The sequence below is a fragment of the Girardinichthys multiradiatus genome, chromosome 23, assembly GCF_021462225.1.
Source record: "Girardinichthys multiradiatus isolate DD_20200921_A chromosome 23, DD_fGirMul_XY1, whole genome shotgun sequence".
Taxonomy (NCBI): domain Eukaryota; kingdom Metazoa; phylum Chordata; class Actinopteri; order Cyprinodontiformes; family Goodeidae; genus Girardinichthys; species Girardinichthys multiradiatus.
This window is the reverse complement of record NC_061815.1, coordinates 30,407,156-30,430,918: the sequence shown is the minus strand read 5'-3', so window position 1 is coordinate 30,430,918 and position 23,763 is coordinate 30,407,156. Positions and strand designations below refer to the sequence as shown.

Below are 23,763 nucleotides of genomic sequence, written 5' to 3'. Positions count from 1 at the left end.
CATTTCTTGTTTGCAAACCTTATAATGATGTGAATATACAGGTGCTTATGAAGCTTCCCATATTTCCAGTGAATAGAGAAAAAAATATGTCAAGATGGGGAAACATGACAACAATAATAGGAATAAAGGTCAATTTAGTCTATCTAAATTACTTTATGGCTCTGTTCACAGAGGATGGGTCAAGGGTCAAAGTTCACCAAGGATAAATCAAGTCTGTCAGTCATTTTCTACCGCTTATTCCATAGTGGGTCGCGGGGAAGCTGGTGCCTATCTCCAGCAGTCTATGGGCGAGAGGCGGGGTACACCCTGGACAGGTCGCCAGTCCAAATCAAGTCTGATTTTGGGAAATAAAGATTAAGCATACCAAAGGAAACAATCTATTTTTCAAATGAAAAACTATTTTAATCCCAAACATGATTAATTTAAATGGACTTGAAATTCAAGCATCTTGCTCTTAACACCTTGTGTTTAACACCTTGTACAAGTTTATTGAGTGAATAACCCTGATTTTATTGGAGTCAAAGGGTGGACTGTAATGTTGTAAAAACCGAGATTAGATATATGAGATTTCAATTATATTTTATCAGGTGTAGCTGCTATCACAAAAGGGATTAAATGCAAGACGGGCAGTAAAATGGTGTGACTCTACATGATCGGCGGGTTGAACAAAAGAGGGCAGTATTATGTCACACAACTTAGCTGGGACTTTACAAGTTAGATTTCATGAGACAATTAAAAGGCCAAAGTGTCCCATTTAAAGTAATATTCAAATGTCATCTACTCCAAAACTGAGACTCCTGCTTTGACTCGGTAATCAGTAGATGTCAGCTGAAGACCGGGCAGCCAGACCTGGGATGAAAGCCTCAGGGTTTGTGCTCGGTACTGTCAGCTGTGTTGTTTCTGTGGGTCTCACCAGCTGTAACAGCATCTCCATTTGGAAAAGCTCGGGCATCCAGTGGAGCTGCTGTTATCTGTGGAGGGACACCTCTCTTCATCAAAACTCCACGCTGGACTCTCTGTTGTGTGGGCTCAGTGACTCTTTCTGTGTGCTCTTTTTACATTTGGTTTATTTTAATTTAGGGGTTGATGGTTGCTATAAAATAAAATGTTTTGTGTAAATCCACTTAAAGTGTCAGTGTGTTTTTTTCTTTCTTTTGATGAAACGGAAGGTCAAGTTTTTCATTATGATAAAAATATTTATGCAATGATTTTATGCTTGCATTTTCACAAGTGCATCTCAATAAATTTATATAGAATTAAAAACTTTATTTATTTCAGGTATCAGTTCAAAAAGTGAAACATGCATGTTAAACAATTCATTAACCTTATGGTCTTTTCTAAGAGACTGAATTTAGCCTTTTCTTCTGTTATTGTTTTTTTTTTCCACACTTAAATGTTTCAGATCATCAATCCAATGTTCCTGACAGATAAGGATAACCCAAGTAAATACAAAAATCAGTTGAAATGATGATGTAATCTATTACAGGAAAAAAAGTCATCTAAACCAATTCGTTCTACTTGAGAAAATATCACCCCCAAAATTGTTAAATCATCAATTAACTGTCAATAACTACTTTTACTGGTCATGCCAGGCCCTGATTACTGCCAGGCCTGAGAAATCACTTAATCCAAACCATTCTGACAACAGGAAGTAGGATAGCTTTAGCATCTGTTGGTCTGGAAAGGCTTTAGGACTCCACACTGAGAAAATATAAAACAGTGGTTCCTTCTTTGAAGTGTCAGACCTACCAAAATAACTTCAACACCACATGGAAGAGTTATCCAGGAGGTCACAAAAGAACCAAGAGCAACACCTGAAGCACTATAGACATCACTTGCCTCAGTTAAGGTCAGTGTTCTTGATTCAACAATAAAAATGACAAGGAACAAAAATGGGATCCATGGGAGAAACCACTCCTGACTAAAAGAACACAAATGCCGGTAAACATCTTAATGATCCCCAAGACTGTTGGGGAAATATTATGTGTAAACACGAGACAAACAAAGAACTTTATGGAAGATGTGCGTCCCACTACACGTGCTACAGAACAATATTTCAAAGAAAGAACGTCACACAGACAGTCTAACGTACAGTATTGGTCCGGGGCTGCTTTCCTGTTTCAGGACCCGGATGACTTGCGGTAACTGATGAAACCATAATGTCTACTCTCTTCCAGAAAATGTCTGGCCATCAGTTTCTGATCTTAAACTTGAGTGCAATAGGAGGCAGCAGAATACTGATCCAAAGCACATCAGTAAGCCTTTGACTGGCTCACAACAAACAAAATAAAAGCTATGGGGCGGTCTGGTCAAAGTCCAATCCTAAATTTAAGATCCCACAATAAACAGTGGGCCAAGGAGATGTAAATCTTATTTCCAGTTACCACAAATGCTTGATGGCAGTTAATGCTGCCAAGAGTGGCACAACCAGTTATATGATTTAGGGGGTGATTACTTTTTCACATAGGCTCAGGTTGGTTTGGACAGGTCTTTTCCACAAATGAAAAATGACATCATTTGAAAACTGTCTTTTTTATTTAGTCGGGTTACTTTTGTCTGATATAAAAATTTGTTTGAAGATCTGAAACATTTAAGTGTAACAAAAAAGCAAAAACAGAAGAAATCTTTAACAGGGCAAAGACTGAATAAATGAACTTTTCAATGGCGTTTTGATTTCTTGAGAAGCAGCTGGATACTGTATGTGATTAAACACAATTCCTATAAATGGTAAAAGGTTTCCTGGAATACATATTTAAATGTTTTTCAAAGGAGCAAAATCCCCCCCAAAAAACAGATTCTCATTTGCAAGTGAGTGAGAGGATTTAGGTAGTGCAAAAAAATAAAAATAAAACCAAAAGTGAAATTATACTTTGTTTTTAGGGGACATTGAGTAAGAAGCATCTTGAAACCAAAAGCAAAAAGAGACATGACTAATTGAAGCACAATGACACCAGTGTGCATATTAATGAACAGAGCTCCTTATCCCATTCCAGAAACACGATGTTCCAGAAATGATCATGAAGAAAATAGAAATCTGACATATGATGGCAAATGAAGTTAGACTGTGCAACACACAGGCAACAAAACCATGCTAACTGTGATACAAAATTAATAAAGGAGATCTAAACAGGAGCATATTACAACATTATCCTGAAGAGATGCAGAAGGATCAGACGCTAAACAAGACGAAACATCCATACTGGGGATCAAATAACTAAAGCAAATTTTAAAAAGTGTGCAAAATGGCCAAAAGGAGACCAACAGCTAGGTCGGAAGTTTATTGTGATGAGATACAGGACATCTGTATGAATGAAAAATACTCAACCGTAAAACCTACTTCTGCATGTTTTATTTCATTTTTTTTCAAAAGCCTATTTTAATCTGTTGCAAATGAGAGGAGAAAACATAAGAAGAAAGAAGAAATGCTGTTATTTATGGCAAGTGATTTTGTCATATAAAAGAAAGATTTTTTTTGTTTGTTTGTTTGTTTTTTAAGTAGATATACATAAATAATTTCTTACTGGATTAGAAGAACATTTAGAATACCTTAGACATCGTTTTTCCAGTAAAACAAACAAGGATCATTTTAACTGGTCAACATTTTAACCACCAAAAATATTACTGACTTGAATATATAACAGATTGAAAGGCAATATCATCTATCCATCCATAATCTATAAAACCTGTTTATTCTTGCAGGGTTGCAGAAGGGTTGGTGCCTATCGGCAGCATTCAATGGGCCAGTGGCAAGGTAAGCCCTGGACAGGTTGCCAATCCATCACAGGGCAACACAGAGACACAGAGGACAAACAACCACACACACACCGATTCACACATAAGGGCAATTTAGTGAGACCAATTGAAGTAAAAGTCATCATTTTGGACTGTGGGAGGAAACTAGAGTACCTGGAGAAAATCGAAGCATGCACGGGGAGAACATGCAAACCCCATGCACAAAGACCCCAGTGTGGGACTCAAACCCAGGCCCTTCTGGCAAGGCGGCAGTGCTAACAACTGCACCACTGTGTGGCAGTACACATGAATTAGAAAAGTTACATCATTTGACCAAAAGAAGGAAGACTTTCCAGGTATCTGAAATGTTATGAACAAGAAGAAAGCTCTTTTTAATGACAAAGATTTGATAGGTGAATGAAGTTGGCCCCTGCCTTCTTCAAATCAAACAGAATTTGTGTCAAACGTCTGTGCTCTGTTTGTGCTGGTTTGTGAAGCAAACATTTTTGTTTGTGCATGTTCATTTTTAAGATATTAATAAAAGTTTCCAGAGGTCACTAAAGGTCAATCAGCGCCCCCACTTTCTTCAAGACAAACAAAACTCTTGTCAATCAATTGTGCTACGTTTGTGCTGGTTTGTACTGCGTCATTTTTGGTTGGTGCCGCTTTTGCTTTAAAGTTATTCATAAAGGATTAAAGGTCAAAAGGTCAAGCAGCCCCCCAACATCAGCCAAATCAAACAAAATTGGTGTCAAAAGTTTGTGCTATAATGTGCTTGTTTGTGCCAAAAAAATTGACTTTTTTACAGTTTTGACGCTATTATTTTGAAGATAATAATAAATGTTTCCAAAGGTCATCAGAGGTCAACCATAAGGGCTATTTGACTTTATAAAAAATCTAGACCATCTCTGATGCAAATCAGTTTGAAGATACTTAAGAGTGGTGAAATCTGAACTAGACTATTTTAGATTTATTACAGATTCAATAAAAAACAGTTTGCGATCTGTAAAACCTTTGTTCTAATGGTTCTACTCCATTAGAAGAAACTCAATATAGGTGATTTAAGGCTTTCTTAACCTTAGATACAGTCCAGCTTCAAAGCTACTCTTCCTTGACAGCTCAAACAATGACAAAATTGTCCCAGACTAATAACGTATTCTATAAAATACAATTTGTAGTTTGTAAAAAACCTTGCCAGAATTAGTCAAACATTTTATTTTATTTCATTTTTTGCTTTTTCGGCAGGATAGTTTATCTATCTAAATAAGGCAGGTAGCATTGGATTTATTTTCTTCCTTAATCAGTCATTTAATGCATTGTATTAGTTTTTAATCTGTTGATGCAATGCTTAGCATTTGGAGACATGTTGTGTGGTTTAATTATATGCTACAATGACCTACCATAACCGTGTGGCATAGGAAGATATTGATGACGTAGACTGGAGTGGCTGCTTTCGTTGAGACTTTTATTGTGAAGTAACACTTCCGGTTGCGGTGGTTAACTGATAGTCGGTTGCTAAGGGGGAAGCTACTTTTAAAAGGTTACTACGTCTTTTCTGTATACAGCCTCGTCGCATTTGACGGACGTTATCTGCCAGGAGCTTGGTGTTTAAGGTGGGGTGTCGGTGGGAGTGTTAAATGTAACTTAAGGTCGTCTGAAAAGAAACCCTCCCATAAACGACTCAGGCTCGTCGTGCGTGGCCACTGGTAAGCTAGCGAAGAGGAGGGTGGGGACAAAACTTAAAAAAGACCTCGCCCCAGTCGTTGTTTCACTCCATCATACAGGCAGCTTATCTGTGCTCGGCGTGAGAGACCCCTCACAGTTTAATTAGACAACCATTCAAGGGGAGACCGGCACAGCTGTGTCAACTGAAGGTTAAAAACCAGCAACCATGTTCAGGAAGACCTTGAAGAAGGACCCAGAGCTTTTCCAGAACGTCTCGGAGGGGCTGCGGAAGCTTTACCGAACCAAACTGTTCCCGCTGGAGGACACGTATCGATTTCACGACTTCCACTCCCCGGCGCTAGAAGATGCCGACTTCGACAACAAGCCCATGGTGCTCCTGGTTGGGCAGTACTCCACCGGTAAGACCACCTTCATCCGGCACCTTATGGAGCAGGACTTCCCCGGTATGCGCATTGGCCCCGAGCCCACCACTGACTCTTTCATCGCGGTGATGCACGGGGAGCAGGACGGGGTGATCCCGGGTAATGCCCTGGTGGTGGACCCCAAGAAGCCCTTTCGTAAACTCAACGCTTTTGGAAATGCCTTTCTCAACAGGTAAAAAAACCCTATGAACCGTAAAGTCATCATTAAGGACCGAACCTAGATTTTTAAGTGATAATGCCTGACTTTTTAGGTTATTCTATGAATAGTCATGTAGTGTTTTCACTAAATAGAGTAGGGAACAAAAGTCTCATAAGCACACCATATGTGATTTAAATCTCTCCCTGCAAGTCCTAACATGCACCACACCTTTTTTTTTCTTGAACAAATTCACAATGTGCTGTTGCACAATCCTTGCTAAAGCCTCCAAGAGTCTTCCTCCTTTCATCATCCTGAAATAATGCATATGTTTAGTGTCAGACAGGTGGAAAGTCCACCCCTGTGTGTTTATAGCAAAGAAAAGGTACGGTGCTTTCCAATAACCTAATCTAATAGTAGGGAGCTCTTTCACTTTGGAACAAACGCATATCAGGTTTTTTTTTTTAAGGTATTCAAAAGTACTTTTCAAAATCAATCTTGATGGACTCGATCCTAACAGTGTGTTCCCTTGAACATAGATAAATGTGAGGTATGCTGCTTGGCAACATGCTGACCTTGCCGTGTCCTTATAAGCCAGGGCCATAAGTTACGTCCCTCTGGCTGTAAAAGTATTACCACACCAGCCAACTCCTATTACCAGGCTTAGCTGTGGTGGGTGTAAGGTTGCTGTACATTTCTTTAATTCAGTTATTTGCCAATAAAGAGTTTAATTTGCCAAACAAAAGCTCTCATTTTTCCTCATTTCAAAAAATTAATTCATCATTTATTTAAAGTTAATTTGCTCTGATTAGTCACATTAAGGACCTAACCTGACTTGAATATTTAATAAAAATGATGACAGATTCTTGAACTTAATTCAACACAAACGGGATGAAGCTGACTCCTTAAAAACCACCTGTGTGTCCTGTGAAGTCTTATCACAGAGGGTTAAAGGTTTTACTGTACCTGCAGTGTGATTGTAAAGCTAGCAGATGTTTCGTCTTTCTTCAAATTAATTCAGCTCATGAGAGGTTGTTCTTGGAGAGTGATTACCCAGATTCTTTGGAACATTCCAGAGCCTTCCCAAAGGATTATCCGAATGGATTTTCCCATCTTATGAATCACTTCAGTCAGATAAGTCAAAGGTGTTCTCTAGGTCAGGTTGTTTTTTTACTTACTGGCACAAATGAATATTTGATTGAAGGAATAATACTAAATGAAATGGAGCTAGTGGTATGATTTGAGCTACAATGAAAGCCCAGGACATTGGAGACGTTCCCACTTTTCCCACTTACTTTATCAAATGAGCTTTTCCCAGTCAGGCGAAGAGAGCAAATGTATGACTGTACGTGCTGAAAGCTAAAACACCTGATCCTGTTATACAATGTGTGGATTTCTTATGACATCAGACATCCTAAAACTTGACATCACTTCCTGGTAGAGGATGTGGGAATCTCCCCTTCTAGCAGAAAACTATCCAGCTAAATAGATGGTCATAATAACGGGCAGACAAATGGCTAATTTTGCTTACAGTTTTTGTAATCTTAATTTGCTGTGTACACAAGATTATTTGTTGTGTTGCCAGGAGCTACAGTAAGATAATCACTCAAGCACGGACTTGCTCAGTGGGCTTGTTTCCTATTATCAATAGGAATTCCTTCCTGCAATTATGTAGAGTGTTGTCCTTATCAACCAAGGAAGCAAACTTCTCGGCCATCATTCGTAATGAGAAAAGTTTGATAATTATATTTCATGTATCGCTTTAGAAGAGTGGGAAGTGTTCGGCTTTATCAGACAAATATTCCGTGCTCGGACTTTATTAAAGACTAAAGAGGAAAGCAGATAAGACTTTGTATAAACAATGGCTTATTGTTTAATGTCACGTCATTTGTCAAACTGTTGGGCTAAGCACTTTTGTTCATCTGGTTTTATTTGAATTCAGTCTGCATCGCTGACACTAAACTACATTCAACTGCAGTTAGGTGGGTTTTGTCTTACAGATAAGACGCTCAAATGTAAATATGTTTAAACGATACTTTAGATAAATACATTTTTTGTAAAAAAAACACAAGAGAGTTGTAGCGTTGGTCTGTTTTTGGCTAATTTGACCACATACCTCTGATTCAGTATGTAGATAGGGATTTACCTGATTCCTCAGCTATGAAGCAGGATAACTTCAGACTGACTTTGTGATTATTAATTTTCCAGAATAACGCAGCTTGTTTACGTTTTAACTGGCTCTATCAATATTTCAAATTGTGAGAATAAATACATCATACAATCTAAGAAATCTAAGAATAAATACATTATTGCCTTTCTTGAGATTTGTTTTTTTTAGAACGACACTAATTTAGCTTCTAAACATTCAAAAATTGGTTTAATTTCAGTTAGAAACTGTTCTCTTCAATACCATTGGATTGTAAAAGATTCTTACCATTTAAACAAAGAAATGAGAGCTCAAAGTGCAGAGCGCATCATAGTTGCCAAACGGTGTGTGTGATTATTTTTATATCCACAGCAATCTTATCAAGATTAATCAAAAGCACAACTAGAATACAAACTCTATGAGGCAATAGCCTGCATTACAGTTACTTGCTGATTACAGGCTTTATTGAGGTTATTTTCTTTCTTAGTTTTGTGTGTGTGTGTACGTGTGTGTGTGTGTGTAGGGTTGGTTATCCTGTCTCGGTGTGTGTTGCCCTGTGACGGTCTGGCGATGTGTCCAGGGTGTACCCCTCCTCTCGCCCAATGACCCCTGCAGATAGGCACCAGCTCCCTCTTTGACCCTTTAAGGATAAGTGGCATCAGCCCCTCTGCAACTCCTGATATTGATGACCTTTAACATTAAGCGCATTCACCTGTTTCTTAACACCTTAAATATGGTTGGTCATTCAGCGTCACCTGTTTCCTTTGAAATTCACAAATCCCGACTCAGACCAGGGTTGATTCACATTGTTAGTGTTGTTTTCAGCTGGTATGGAAAATGAATGAATGAATATTTCACCTGAAAATACTCTGATTATGTTGATCTTTTTTTTTTTTTTTATAATTCAGCTGATTACTTTAGTCTTGCCACTTCTAAAAGGTGGTAATAAGAAAATCAAGGATCAGACTCTTAATTGGCTGAGTAGATGAGACTGTGATGTCAACCCTTCTGTGCTGCTTTTAACCATAGTTATTCAGTGTGTAGATTAGACTTTAACTACCAGGCTCAGAAGGGTCTTATCTTCAGTATAAGCAGTTATTTATGAAGAGCATAAACAGAAATCAGTCATGGGATTCTCTCACCGTGAACACTCACTCTTAGGGAAAGCTTAGGTTGGTCCAGTTGATTCTGGCCGTTTCTTATTACCTTTTAAATCTTTTTAAACCACGTTTCCTCCAAAGTAACCTGACAGTTCATCTACAACTCCTGACCAGTATGCATATTTTCTTCGGTTCTGGTGTTTGACTTTTTGTGCCACTGTGGGCCCCAGTGTATTTCTGTGTTTTCTGTAAGCCATTAGTCAGGAAAACTGGAGTCAGCAAAGCATAAGTTCCGCTTTGGCCCACCCCGACCCACACTGGCCGGCTCCGTCCTGTCCTGTAGCTCCAGGACGCTGACTGTGCTCTTTACTGGGAATCAGCAAAATACAGAAAGGTACCAAGAACTCTATAGCAACTGGTAAGATAGATGATGATTCAGACTTTCTAACAGGAACAAATGTTGAAAATGGCCTTAGTAGTAACCTTCCAGTTCACGTTCCCAGTGCGACTGATAGCCGACCCAGTTCCCCTTTTATATGGGAAACTGAGGTTACGATGTGAAGAAGGCTAAAGGTCAGGAGGCGTGTGTTTTCCTATGTCCACATGCTGAACTGTCGTCGCAGTGAGGATGGTTCCAGCTTCTCCTGTACATAGTCACACGGTAGATGAGTTCTTGGACGGCTATGTCTGCATATTTCTGTTTCTAAAAAGTTCAGCCTGGGTTTATCTGAGCATTTTGTCCTGAAACTCGGTTTGTTAGGACAGACGGTTCGAAGGAAAACTTTACAACATTCTAACTGAATTTTGTTTGATAAAACCTCCAAGAGAGAAGGAGAGGAAAAACTTGCACTCCTGCTATCTTTCTGTCGGTGTTACTGTAAGGTGATACCACTCTTCAGCTCTGAACGGAAGGAGCCATTTTCCTACATTTCTTTGCTGGCACCTTTGTAGATTTTTCCATTTTCCCTTTTGCATTTGGTTCAGGACCTCTGTTAGGGTTTGTAGTTTGTGCAGTTGCAGCAGGAATGTGAAAGCATGGTTTTCCCAGTCTTATGACCTGGTGCCTCTGAGCTCATGCTGTGCGTTTCGGTTCTGTTTGGCTGAAGGACCAGCAGAGTGAGATGTAATCCTCTCAGCTATGAGGTGTCCTAACAATCTGACTCTTTGTCTTGAGAGGGTCGTAGTGGGTTTGTTTTAAAACAAGTCATCTTCTCCCACGCTTTGTGGTGTGTGTGCGTCTGTTCTTCAGCTTTTTGCCTTTTTTATATTTCTGTTGGAGTCTTCCACTCCCGTTTAAGATTTAAAGCCTTGTGAACATCCTGAGGCACTCTGCTGCCGTACATTATGTTGTTCTGGGAAGCAGTCAGACCTACAATTTTAAGATTTATTGTTGTTCCAATATTTTCCGTTTTTATCTTACTTACATCGATGCAGGCCCTTTTTAAAAAAGAAAACGGGTTATGCTGCTTGGAGAAATCCACATCAACATTGTTTCTCACTTTGTTGTTGTAAAAATACACAAACAACAGTTAAAGTTTCAACGTGAGCTCAATAAGTTAAGCTTGATTGATGTTTGGGCATTAGATCTACTTCGCCTGCATATTTATGGCCGTTTATACCTTAAACAGGTGGTGCTTGTAGGGTTCCTACACAGTCTGGAAAAGTCGGGTTAATTAGGAAATTCGACTGGAGTATCGTCAGGGTGGTTGAGTCTGGAAAAATCTTTCAGGCTTTTCCAGACTTGTTATCCCTGTCTTATTGTTTAAAAGTTGTATCCATCAATCTGTCCATCCTGTTCATCAACCTGTCTACCCATCTGTCTTTCTATTAGGGAATATCGAAAAGGACTATTTGGAGTGCAGTAATTGTTAGCTAATATATTCCAAATGTTTTAAACTTGGATTTTTCATGCTAATTTAATAATTGGCCTGGTGAGCAGAGTCTCAGGGAAGCAGATGCTCACACCGGACACAAATGGGTTTGGCCAAAAAGCCTCAGAGTCATGTATGCTCCAGGGATCACTGCAACCCTATACCGATGGCGCATATTTAATCCACAACTTTATATTAAGCTTTAGATGAAATACATGTTATAATATAATCAGTAATGTAAGATTTTCAGGCAAAACTGTCACATTTCTTGGCTAAATCTTTTAGGATCTGATGGTTTCCTTCATTTCTAGGAATTGCATGCTATAAATGCAATGAAAAAGCTGAAATGTTTTAATTTTCTTCATTACTCCTTAAAGCGGATTAATTACTACCTTGGTGAACAGTCGGAAGTTGTTACTGAGTAGCTTCAATTTGCTCATGAATGCCAGGTTTATGTTAAAACAACCTCACCCAGCTGGTTTGCTGCTCTTATTTTGCCCCGTCTCTCTCTCTGTTTTTTTTTTTTGTCTTGCTCAAATTTACTTTCGTTTTCCCGTTCTGTGTCCCTCCTCTTTTAGATTCATGTGTGCCCAGATGCCCAACCCTGTCCTGGAAAGCATCAGCATCATTGACACTCCTGGAATCCTGTCTGGAGAAAAACAAAGGATAAGCAGAGGTCTGCTTCACACACACATGTTCACTTGTGTTAACATTATGCCGTGGCACACCCTCTAATCAAAAACCATGAAGTAGTGCAATCAGACAGCCTTGCAAAATATAAAATAAACCAGGAGGAAGTTCAGATGTAAAAAGAAACCACCCTTATATATGTCCCGTTTTCTGAAAGCTTTTCAGGCTGCTACAGTTTCCTACACTGGAACTGTAGCAGCCTGCTCAGATTGCTGTCAAACCTGTATTTGGCTCCACTGACACCATTGAGGCAAACCGTAACCAAACAGAGGCCCTCACAGCTTAACAGAATCAAGAGGAGGCCGCACAACACTTGGAAGCTCATTTCCTGGCTATGCAGATGGGTTATCAACATATACGGTTATTTATACTGTCTTTTATTTAACCCGCAAAGAAAAAAAAACCGTCTGATTATGTTCCTGTTGGTTATTTTTGTCTCTAATAACCCTGTGCTGTAATATTTCTAGTCTTATCTTTTTTTATCTTCTGAGTAATTTCCCTGTGCGCTGCTTAAATAAACAAATTCATATTTTTCCACACGTTCCTACAATGGCTTGACCTGCAGGGTCATTTTGTTGTTGCAGCATATGTGTTTTAAAAAAAAAAACTTGATGAGCTTTCAGAACATGGGGAGAAGATAAAAAGTACAGCTGAACAAAGCTTCTGCTTTTTGTACCTGATTTTCGGTCAGTTTAAGAGGAAACGCACGTATAAACAGTGACGCTTTTTATTTTTTGTTCCTTGTTTAAAGGAAGTCAAGTGAAATGGCCGAGTCCATCGGTCCGCTCTAAATGACCGTCTCTGATTGCACAGAAGGAGCAAACAAGAAATGTATTATTTTTATTTGGTTTGTGAGGGGTGACAGTGCATGCAAAAGTATTCAGGTTTTCGTTTCTGGTTACAACCACAAACTTCTGTGTTTTATTAGACTTTAATGTGATCGACCAATACAAAGTAGTGTATGATCGTTAAGTGGAATGAAGATGGTACATAGTTTTCCACATTTCTTAGAAAAAAAAAAGTTTTGAGTGTTTTTATTTAGTCCCTTCCAATAAGTGCCTTCAGAAGTTGCCCAGTAGAGGCCATCTGTGTGCAATTTAATCTTAGAACATTAGTGGACAGCAGCATCTTGTAGACCAAGGAAAACACAAAGATCACGTTTAATGCAGGATTAGGTGTTTTAAACAGCCCTGGTAAATCCATCACCCAACAATGGGAAGAATATGGCACAGCTACAAACCTACCAGGGCTACCCTAACTGATAGGCCAAGCGGCCCTTCGTATCTCTGGAGGAGCTGCAGAGATTCGTAGCTTAGATAGGATAATCTGTCAACAGGACAGTTATTAATCATGCGATCCACAAATCTGACCTTTATGGAACAATGTCAAGAAGAAAGCCATTGTTAGAAGAACGTTGTATAAAATTGTGATGGCGACGAGAATGTTCGGTGGTCAGATGAGACCACAGTTTCATTTTTTTTCTCCCTCTGACTGAGATTGAGCTATTTTTAAAAAGAAGAATGGGCCACAAATAAAAGCTGGTGGACACATGTTCCAAAACACTCTTATTTTTTTTCTTATTTAACAAAAAATATTAAAAACCAATTAGATTTTATTTTCTTCCAGTTCACAAATATGTACAACTTATGTTGGTAAATCCCAATAAAATACATTGATGTTTTAGGTTGTAACTTTGAGACTTTTCTGCCTGAAGGTCACATTGAATTAAAGATGAGTTTTGGAGTATTTAAAGGGCACAGATGTCAGAAGATGTTGGCGAACATTTTTGCACAGGCATGGATATTTTGTTGCCATGATGAAACATAGTTTTTTGCGGCAGGCACAGGTTGAGGTGACCTTCTCTATAGGGAGTAACAGAGTAAACGCGACGCCTCCACCGTTTTCTCCTCATACTTAAACATTCCTACTCTCCGACACATCCAGCCCTTTCTGAATCAACGTCCCCCTGAACTCTGTATCTGTATAAACATGGGTACTGTAGTGTAATCCATTGACGTACTGTACGGACTGTGTCGTATATAAACAGATCTAATTAGACTCTGCAGCTCAGCTGTGACGGGCACAGGCATGTCTGGACTTGGAGCGACTGCAGATACTCGTTTTGTACCATTTAGCAGGAAGCTTTGGCTTTACATCAATTCTTGTCTGAGCTAATCTTTAAGAGGGGCTGTGTGTAACTAACCTGATGTTCTCCAGCAGTACGTTATTCTTAATCCAGAGCTGCATTGTTCATTTTAAAAGCGTTGGGTAAACCTGCTTATCTAATGAAGCGTCAGTAAAACACCCAAAGGCAATTCATAAATGCTTCCCTCCTGTTGTGAAACTCAGTGCTTTTTTGTTTCGGCCAGCATGTAAGCCTCAGTTCTTGTTCCTGACTAAGCTATGAAGTTGCTAAAGAAACAATAAAACGTTTTTTATTACATTTTTTTTGCAGAACTATTTGGCGTTTTTCCCCATAGTGTCCTCTAATGACTTGATGGTGAACAATGACACATTGTTGCCCCTCAGAGGACAGAACAAAATAAGATATTCTGAAAAGCAAAGTAAAGATTGTGGGGAAAACATGATTCTCTGCCAATATTAAATGAGGGCCCAGGAGGTTCTCCTACATGTTGACAGTAAATATATGTAATAGTACTTACACCAAACTAACCTGTCAGGTTTATTTTGCCTAACTCAGCACAGGTCCCTTCTCAGTGTACACTTTGACTTGAAAGTAAAACTCATACCTGCCCTTCAACCTCAAGGGTCTCAACCACAGATGGTACCTGGGCTGCCTTTAGAGGGACTAGGAATAAATGGTGGTAACTTTTTAATTTGATATGTGAATCATTTGGACAGTTATGCTTTGTTTCATTTACCTTTTTAAAGTCGAAACTTGGATCTGGGAAAGGAATCAAACCAAACAGCGATGCAGTTTCCAACCATTTGTTTCCTGCTCAATGATTTGCTGAGATAACCAAGCTAACTTCTGCTAGCAATGCAAGCTAACTACAATTCATTTCTCTGCATTTAGTTGGCCACAACTTCACTTTAAACAGAGCCTCTACGGTTTCCTGTACTTGTTTACAGGAAAATAACGGAACAGAGGTACATAAACTTCAGGCCATCATTGCATTAAAAAGATCAGTGAAATGTAAGCTTTAGATAAGAAGAAATGAATAGTAACATTTAAATTTAAAAAAGAATGCTTTGATACAATCTGTACAAGATATAGGGGCAGCACACTATCTGGATCTACTGGGGTTGGACAATGAAACTGAAACACCTGGTTTTAGACCACAATAATTTATTAGTATGGTTTAGGGCCTCCTTTTGCGGCCAAAACAGCATCAATTCGTCTTGGGAATGACATATACAAGTCCTGCACAGTGGTCAGAGGGATTTTAAACCATTCTTCTTGCAGGATAGTGGCCAGGTCACTACGTGATACTGGTGGAGGAAAACGTTTCCTGACTCTCTCCTCCAAAACACCCCAAAGTGGCTCAATAATATTTAGATCTGGTGACTGTGCAGGCCACGGGAGATGTTCAACTTCACTTTCATGTTCATCAAACCAATCTTTCACCAGTCTTGCTGTGTGTATTGGTGCATTGTCATCCTGATACACGGCACCACCTTCAGGATACAATGTTTGAACCATTGGATGCACATGGTCCTCAAGAATGGTTCGGTAGTCCTTGGCAGTGACGCGCCCATCTAGCACAAGTATTGGGCCAAGGGAATGCCATGATATGGCAGCCCAAACCATCACTGATCCACCCCCATGCTTCACTCTGGGCATGCAACAGTCTGGGTGGTACGCTTCTTTGGGGCTTCTCCACACCGTAACTCTCCCGGATGTGGGGAAAACAGTAAAGGTGGACTCATCAGAGAACAATACATGTTTCACATTGTCCACAGCCCAAGATTTGCGCTCCTTGCTCCATTGAAACCGACGTTTAGCATTGGCATGAGTGACCAAAGGTTTGGCTATAGCAGCCTGGCCGTGTGTATTGACCCTGTGGAGCTCCCGACGGACAGTTCTGGTGGAAACAGGAGAGCTGAGGTGCACATTTAATTCTGCTGTGATTTGGGCAGCCGTGGTTTTATGTTTTTTGGATACAATCTGGGTTAGCACCCGAACATCCCTTTCAGACAGCTTCCTCTTGCGTCCGCAGTTAATCCTGTTGGATGTGGTTCGTCCTTCTTGGTGGTATGCTGACATTACCCTGGATACCGTGGCTCTTGATACATCACAAAGACTTGCTGTCTTGGTCACAGATGCGCCAGCAAGACGTGCACCAACAATTTGTCCTTTTTTGAACTCTGGTATGTCACCCATAATGTTGTGTGCATTTCAATATTTTGAGCAAAACTGTGCTCTTACCCTGCTAATTGAACCTTCACACTCTGCTCTTACTGGTGCAATGTGCAATCAATGAAGACTGGCTACCAGGCTGGTCCAATTTAGCCATGAAACCTCCCTCACTAAAATGACAGGTGTTTCAGTTTCATTGTCCAACCCCTGTATGTCTAACTGTAGTCCTGTTGAGGATTTTTGGAGTGACAATATTAATGAATAATTAACTTGTATTTTCCAGACTCTTTTCTGACTCCAGAAGTCTCCACCACTGTTTGTGAACTTTCACTTTTTACCAGATCCTACCAAATATTGCATCCCAGCAGTCCTTTGTGGTTGCAGTATTAAACACATCCATATAATGATAATTGCAATTCCAAATATTCTGCAGTTCCAGAAAAATGTCCTGTGGTCCAAATCAGAAGTGCAAATAGTTTTTTAATCTTTAGATCCAGTTTTGTGAGAGGTCTGATTTTTCCAGCTGTAACTCAGCCCTCAAGAGACTTTTCTGTGAATTCTTCCAACTACATGGTGCTACTTGGTAAACTTGGTATTTATAGAGGTGAGGACCACTGCTTTAAACAGTCGGTTCTAAAATAGATGTTAGCTGATCTTTGATTTGATCTTTGTCCATGTTTATCATGGGTTTCCAGCTTTATCTCTTCAGTGTGGTAGAGGCCTCTCAGCTGTTGATGCTATGTGCTTTAAGTCTGGGCTTCAACATCTGTCTGTGTGTCTGATTCCCTGAAGTGGGTTTACAAACCGGTTTATTAGAGGACAAATACGTTGGACCATCTCCCCCAGTTTTTCTCTATGAGTGTAAACACAGACTCGTATTTGTTCAAAGTGCAACTGCCTCCTATGTTTCTCCTCTATTTACACTTTTCTCACACTTTCACTTTCATTCACCCCCTTCTCTCTTTGCCTCTCATACAGCAGTCTTTGTGTTTCTCTTTGCCTCCCTCTCATTTGGCTCTCTCTCTCTGTTAAGATGTATTCAAACAAGAACCAAAGCAAACCAAGTAGGAATGTATGTGCAGCAGATGTGGGGGCGATGAAACCGCAGCTGAGATGAAGTTTTACACCACAGCTGCATTCTTTTCTGTTCAGATACACAGGCTCTAATCGAAACCACAGGCCTGTTTCTGTACTTAGGACGGTAACTTTGTATTCTCTGAGTCAGTGTATTGCTCCCCTCTGTGGCATTTTATTCTCAGGAGTTCATGTCAGTTTTTTGTTATTACTAGCGACGTTTTTATTAGGCATGCTAGAGAGCTCTGTTTTAATGGAAGCACCTTCTTCCCAAAGGCCAGAACTTGCTGTACAATAACAGGTGAAATTGTCCTGAAGGCTTCTATATTGTCTTTACACACCTGGTTAAATGTTAACCAGGTAAAAAAAAAAAAAAAAAAAGTTGTTTCTAAACGTCATTGGAGCAACATGACATTGAATAAGAATACATTGAAAGTGTTTAACTTTTTATTTTATTTTATTGGCATTATATGTGAGACAAACACAAAGTTGGAAGAAAAAGGATTCTTTGTTTTTAGTCATTTAAAAATCTGAAAAGTGTACCATCTATTTTTATTCAACCCCCTTATTCTGATACCCCTAAATAAAATGTTGTGCACACTTTGCTTGTCCTTAAGATGTTCAGACAAACTAGCCCTACCAAGACAAGGCCATCCTGCTTCACTGACTGGCAGGTTAAGGAGAGCATTAGACAGAGAAGCAGCAGAGAGGTCCATGGGAACTCTGGAGGAGCTGCATAGGTCTGCAGTTCAGGTGGGAGAATCTGTGCACTCCACAAAAATGGCATTTATGTAAAAAAAAAAAAAATGCAAGAAAAACTTGTTGAAAGCAAGCCATAGGAAGTTTTGTGTTCATTTAGCCACAAATCATGCACAGGACCCAGCAAACATGAAAGAAGGTGCTGTGGTTGTATCCAGAATGTTGTGTGGCAGAACATTAACACTTCACATTACCCTGAACACACCATCCCCTCTTTAAAACATGGTGGTGGCAGTATTATGCTGAGGGTGATGTTTTTCTTCCGCTGGGACTAGAGAACTGGAGCTAAACAGAGGGCAGTCCAGCCAGAAAGAAGCTGGAAAAGACCTGAGGCTGGAGCAGAGGTTTCTCCTTGTAGGACAATGACTTGGCATAGAGTCAGAGCGATAATGGAATGGTTTACATCAAAGCATGTCCATGTGTTAGATAAGCCTCACTGAGGCTGGGTTGTGCTGCAAAGAAGAATAGGGTTAAATTTCAGTCTCCAGCTCAAAGCTGTTAAAGACATGGCCCAAAGGTCTGGAAATTACAGAGAAAGACGGCTTTGCGTGTGTTGGCTCAGAGGGGCTGAATACATTTCCCCCCCCTCCTTTTCAGATCTTCAGTCGTAAATCCGTATCCATTACCTGCCATTTTCTTTTCCATTTTTTCCTTCCACTACTTTGTGTTGGCTTTTAATAAAACAACAAACATAAACACAAGCTAGTGATGTTAATATGACCAGTTGTGATTAAGTTCAATAAGTATGAATACATTTCCAAAGCACCATCTGTTGTCTAATTGAAGATTCAGCTCCTTTTAGGTTCCTGATGTTGGGTTCTTCCGGGGTAAAAATGCATTTTTCTAAGGACGTTCGTCACTACAGTCAGTTTTCTATTAGCCTTTTTTAAGAGCTAATGTTCATAACGAAGCCAAAACAACCTGCTCATCCACGCTGCTTCTCTTTTCCTCAGGTTACGACTTTGCCGCCGTGCTCGAGTGGTTCGCCGAGCGCGTGGACCGCATCATCCTCCTGTTCGACGCCCACAAGCTGGACATCTCCGACGAGTTCTCCGAGGTGATCCGAGCTCTCAAGAACCACGAGGACAAGATGCGCGTGGTGTTGAACAAGGCGGATCAGATCAGCACTCAGCAGCTGATGAGGGTCTATGGAGCGCTGATGTGGTCATTGGGAAAAATCATCAACACACCCGAGGTAAAAAGCTTTTGGTAATATTTTATGGGAAAATAAAGAATGTTTGCTTTATGTAAACTCTATGAAATTCATTAACTCAGTCTTTTTGGGGATATTGTTAAATTGTTACTTTATTTTGCACTGAAACTACAAAATTATATCTTGATGGACTAATTAGCAATTTGACACACTTGGAGCTTTCAGGTAATGTTTCAGTGGAAAATCTGGACAGAAGATGAGTGGGAAGATTACGAGTTGGTCAGTGTTACACGGACGTTTTTTAATTATTCCTTTCGCTACGTTGACACCCTGACTGTAGTGAAAGCAAAAAGCAGTTTTAATATCAGCCTTTTCAAATTCCATGTCCTATCATGTGACTCAGTCTTATGACTCTTCCTAACTGTTGAGTTAATGTTTGATCCAGGGTCATATTCATCACCGGATCCCAGAGAAACCTTTGGATCTTGCAGATCATTATTCATTGACTTTCACCCAGAATTGCATTGAGAAGGTTTTAAATAGGAAATGAAGCACAAAGCACACAATATTAATATTTTATTTTTGCCCCACTGACAGCCTCACAGTCTGGCGGTGCTGTGTCTCACATCTTATTTGCCACTTTCATTTGTACAGCATAAATGTTTAGGGCAACAGCTGTGATGTTTGTGACCTCCACTGTGTAGGTGTGGGCAGATGAGAGTAACTTGAGATAAATGGTGATTTTTTACGTGTGGAAACTTCCAGGTGGTCCGTGTGTACATCGGGTCATTCTGGGCTCAGCCGCTGCTGGTCCCTGATAACAGGAAGCTGTTTGAGGCGGAGGAGCAGGACTTGTTCTTGGACATCCAGTCTTTGCCACGAAACGCTGCTCTGCGCAAACTTAACGACCTCATCAAAAGGGCACGCCTTGCTAAGGTTAGTATTAACAACATCAGAGAGCTTTATCAATGCCAGCAGGCCCTTCCAGTGTAACTAGGTATAGGTCGGCGTAAGATTCTCCAGGTATGATAACCTTGGGTACGAATATCATTGTATTACCACAAAAATGTAAAACTAAACAGAAATGAAATGATCTGATTGCATTTGTTTAAAACAGATAGCTTTGCCAATTGCAATTTTAAAATATTATTAAATTAATAAGAGTGATTTGTGGCGCTCCTTTAGTTTGCACACATTTTGTTTTTCGTGACCAGAAATATTTCCCAAATAGCTAAATTGGCCATGCACCACAAGCAAAAAGAAATATTACAGCATCTTCTAAGATGGTGGAAATTTGAGACCAAAAACTATATATATAACTAGATTGTTTCCTTTTTTAACAACCGGGGAGGGATACATCAGATGGCCATAAATATCTGCACACAATTACATGAAAATTACATAACCTGCACGGTGGCGCAGTTGGTAGCACTGTTGCCTTGCAGCAAGAAGGTCCTGGGTTCGACTCCTGGTGGGGGGTCTTTCTGCATGGAGTTTGCATGTTCTCTCCGTACATGCGTGGGTTCTCACCGGGTACTCCGGCTTCCTCCCACAGTCCAAAGACATGCCTGTTAGGTTAAGTGGTCTCTCTAAATTGCCCTTAGGTGTATGAATGAGTGTGTGCTTGGTTGTTTGTGTGTTGCCCTGCGATGGACTGGTGACCTGTCCAGGGTGTACCCCGCCTCTCACCCATAGACTGCTGGAGATCGGCACCAGCTCCCCCGCGACCCACTATGGAATAAGCCGTAGAAAATGACTGACTGACTGAGTTTAAGAAACTGTTGGAAGATTACTGCTATCAGAAGGGTGTGTCTCATTGTTCAGTCTTATTGCCCATTTTATTGTCTTTCTAACTCTCTCACTGTGTGGTTTTTGACCCATTACCAAATTGTCACACAAAAAGTGTCCTCTGTTGTGCAAAGTTTTGTATGCAATTTTAAAATGTTTTTTTTTTTGACCTGCTAATTTAGGCCAAAAATTATTTTCTGTTTAAGAACTATAAGACTAAATATTTCTTCTACCTTCCTAGTTATTTATATTGAGAGCGAAGGCTGCTACGTGAGGGTGCACTCACTTAAAACTGAGTTTTACATTTATTTTAAAGCAAAGACAAAATGATTGCCAAGTTGAGATTTGAAACAGTCTTTATCATCCTGTTAGCAATTAGCTCAGCCTGCATTAATAGCCGACTCTGTGTGTTCCTCACAGAACGTAGATCTTTCACCTGAGATTTCCAAAAGGCTGCCAACATTTTCAAATCCAACATGTTCTATGACAGAGGTTGAAAACTAAGAGACTTTGCTGTACTCGGTTCATCCTTACTGTTATCTGCAGAAAGTCTTGCTCTCGCTCGGTCTCCTGCAGCCTGAATGAGCTACAGTTTCCTTTTCTAAAATGTTCCTCTGATATTTTTTAATGACTTATTGATGCTGAAAATAGCCAACTTTGAGTAACAGCTTTCACACCAAAGAGTGTTGTCTGTCCACCCTGGTCACTCTTACAGTCTGAGTCAGGGCTCAGTATGTCTCATTCTGGTCACCATCTGATATCTATGTAAAGAAAACTCAAGTGATTACTCTTTATTCCTAATGGCTGTTTGCTCCTTTGTAACCACCACCCACATTTAAATACTCAGCACAATGTTTGTTTTTTAAACTGCTTTTTTATATTGCATGCTCAACCTTTTACTTCATTTTCAATCTGTATACATTTATTCTCATTTTTCAATGAACAGCATAAACCTAATAGGCCCTAAAAAAGCTGCTCCTGCTCCTGTTGTCACTCAGGTGCAAGCCTACATCATCAGCTCCCTGAAGAAGGAGATGCCCAGTGTGTTCGGAAAGGAAGCCAAGAAGAAGGAGCTGATCTCTAACTTGGGAGAGATCTACCAAAAAATCGAGAAGGAGCACCAGATCTCACCTGGAGACTTCCCCAAGCTTGAAAAGATGCAGGTGAGACATGAAAAGAAATGGGGGTGCAAACTAAGAGTCATAGACCCACTGGAGATGCATGATGCATACAGTGAGGGGAAAATATCTATAGAGTACAACGACCTTCCAACTTTTACTCTTCACATCTCTGCCCCGGTTTCCTGCCACTGCCCTCCAGGAAGGGCCAGGACGGGGATGGGATTTATTTTTCCTGGTTTCTCAGGAAATCCTGCTTCTTGTTCGCTGCTTCCATTGGTCACCGTTGAAGACTGATCTATTTCTATCTTCAATTCCTGTTTTGTTTCCTTTCAGGAGCTGCTGAATGGTCAAGACTTCACCAAATTTTCAGCACTAAAGCCCAAACTGCTAGAGACAGTGGAGGACATGCTTGCCAATGACATTGCCCGTCTAATGTCAATGGTGCGTCAGGAGGAATCGGCTATGCCGAGCCAGACCGTCAAGGGTGGAGCCTTTGAGGGAACCATGAGCGGTCCTTTTGGCCATGGCTACGGCGAGGGTGCCAGCGAAGGTATCGACGAGCTGGAGTGGGTGGTGGTTCGTGATAAGCCCACATACGACGAGATCTTCTACACTCTCTCTCCCATCAACGGCAAAGTGTCAGGGGCCGCTGCCAAGAAGGAGATGCTGAAGTCTAAGCTGCCCAACACGGTCCTAGGAAAGATCTGGAAGCTGGCCGACGTGGATAAAGATGGCTTCCTCGACGATGAGGAGTTTGCTCTGGCCAACCACTTGATCAAGGTGAAGCTGGAGGGCCACGAGCTGCCTGCTTCGCTACCCGAGCACCTCGTGCCCCCGTCCAAACGCGGGACTGTGATGCAAGCTTAAGGCTGCGGAATGGAGGTCGCCCACGTCAACACTCATGTTCAGGACTCTCATTGCCAAAAGTTAAACCATGAGCATGAACAGCTTCGTCCTCCATCATGCTGCGAGTCCCCTAGGCTTCCTGAAACACCGGGATGAGGCAGCGCCACAATGTTCTTCACCAGGGAGAGACTGGAGTGTTTCTGGGGGGGGGGGGAATATTCAGATTTATATGTTATATGTGGGGGGGGGGGTTCTACAAGATAATGAAAGGACTAAATGGGTTAATGGAGTGATGGGCCTGAACGTGACTTTATGAATCCTGTGTAAACACATCTTACAAGTATACAGTCCTTATTATAATAAGTTGATCCAAAGACATATAGTTTGTTTTTCCATTTGGAGAGAAAGAAAGAGGAAATGAATTAAAGCAACTGTTAGTTACTTTATATTTTTGTATTTCCTGACTGTTAACTTTGAATCTTTAGATCTTTGAATCCAACTGTTTCTCTTTTTATTTTGGCAGGTGAATGAAAAGGAGTTCTGTACTGTGAGACTTTTGCTTTCTGAAGACACAATGATCGACAGTGTGTCAGATGAAAGTCTTATTCAAAGCCTTTAAAACTAATAGTTATTAAAAATAAATACATATTTGCTGAATAAACCTGAAGTGAGTCATAGTTTTGTGCTTTAATTTGCCTTTTGATGGTAAATCTGGTTTGTTTTCGTGTGTTCTCCTGCCCCCTGCTGGACAGACAGCCAAACAGGCCAGAGGAGGACATATAAGGTCATCTAACCACGAAGATACTTCTGGCTGCATATTTCTGAGGGCAAATTAAAACCAGTGGCAGAGGCAGACACTTGACATTCTCTGGAGCAGTATGAGGACACATGGAGCCGATTTAGAAAATGTCGGTCCAA

General features: G+C 40.4%; 1 protein-coding gene across 1 annotated transcript; it reads left to right on the top strand.

Moving 5' to 3' along the window:
* The first annotated feature begins 5,214 nt into the window (after positions 1-5,214).
* ehd1a (EH-domain containing 1a) lies at positions 5,215-23,512 on the top strand. Its single transcript, XM_047353900.1, has 6 exons — positions 5,215-6,012; positions 11,672-11,769; positions 18,891-19,132; positions 19,856-20,026; positions 21,877-22,041; positions 22,333-23,512. The coding sequence occupies exons 1-6, from the start codon at positions 5,624-5,626 to the stop codon at positions 22,864-22,866; spliced, it is 1,599 nt and encodes a 532-aa protein (XP_047209856.1). The 5' UTR covers positions 5,215-5,623; the 3' UTR covers positions 22,867-23,512.
* Positions 23,513-23,763: the final 251 nt, after the last annotated feature.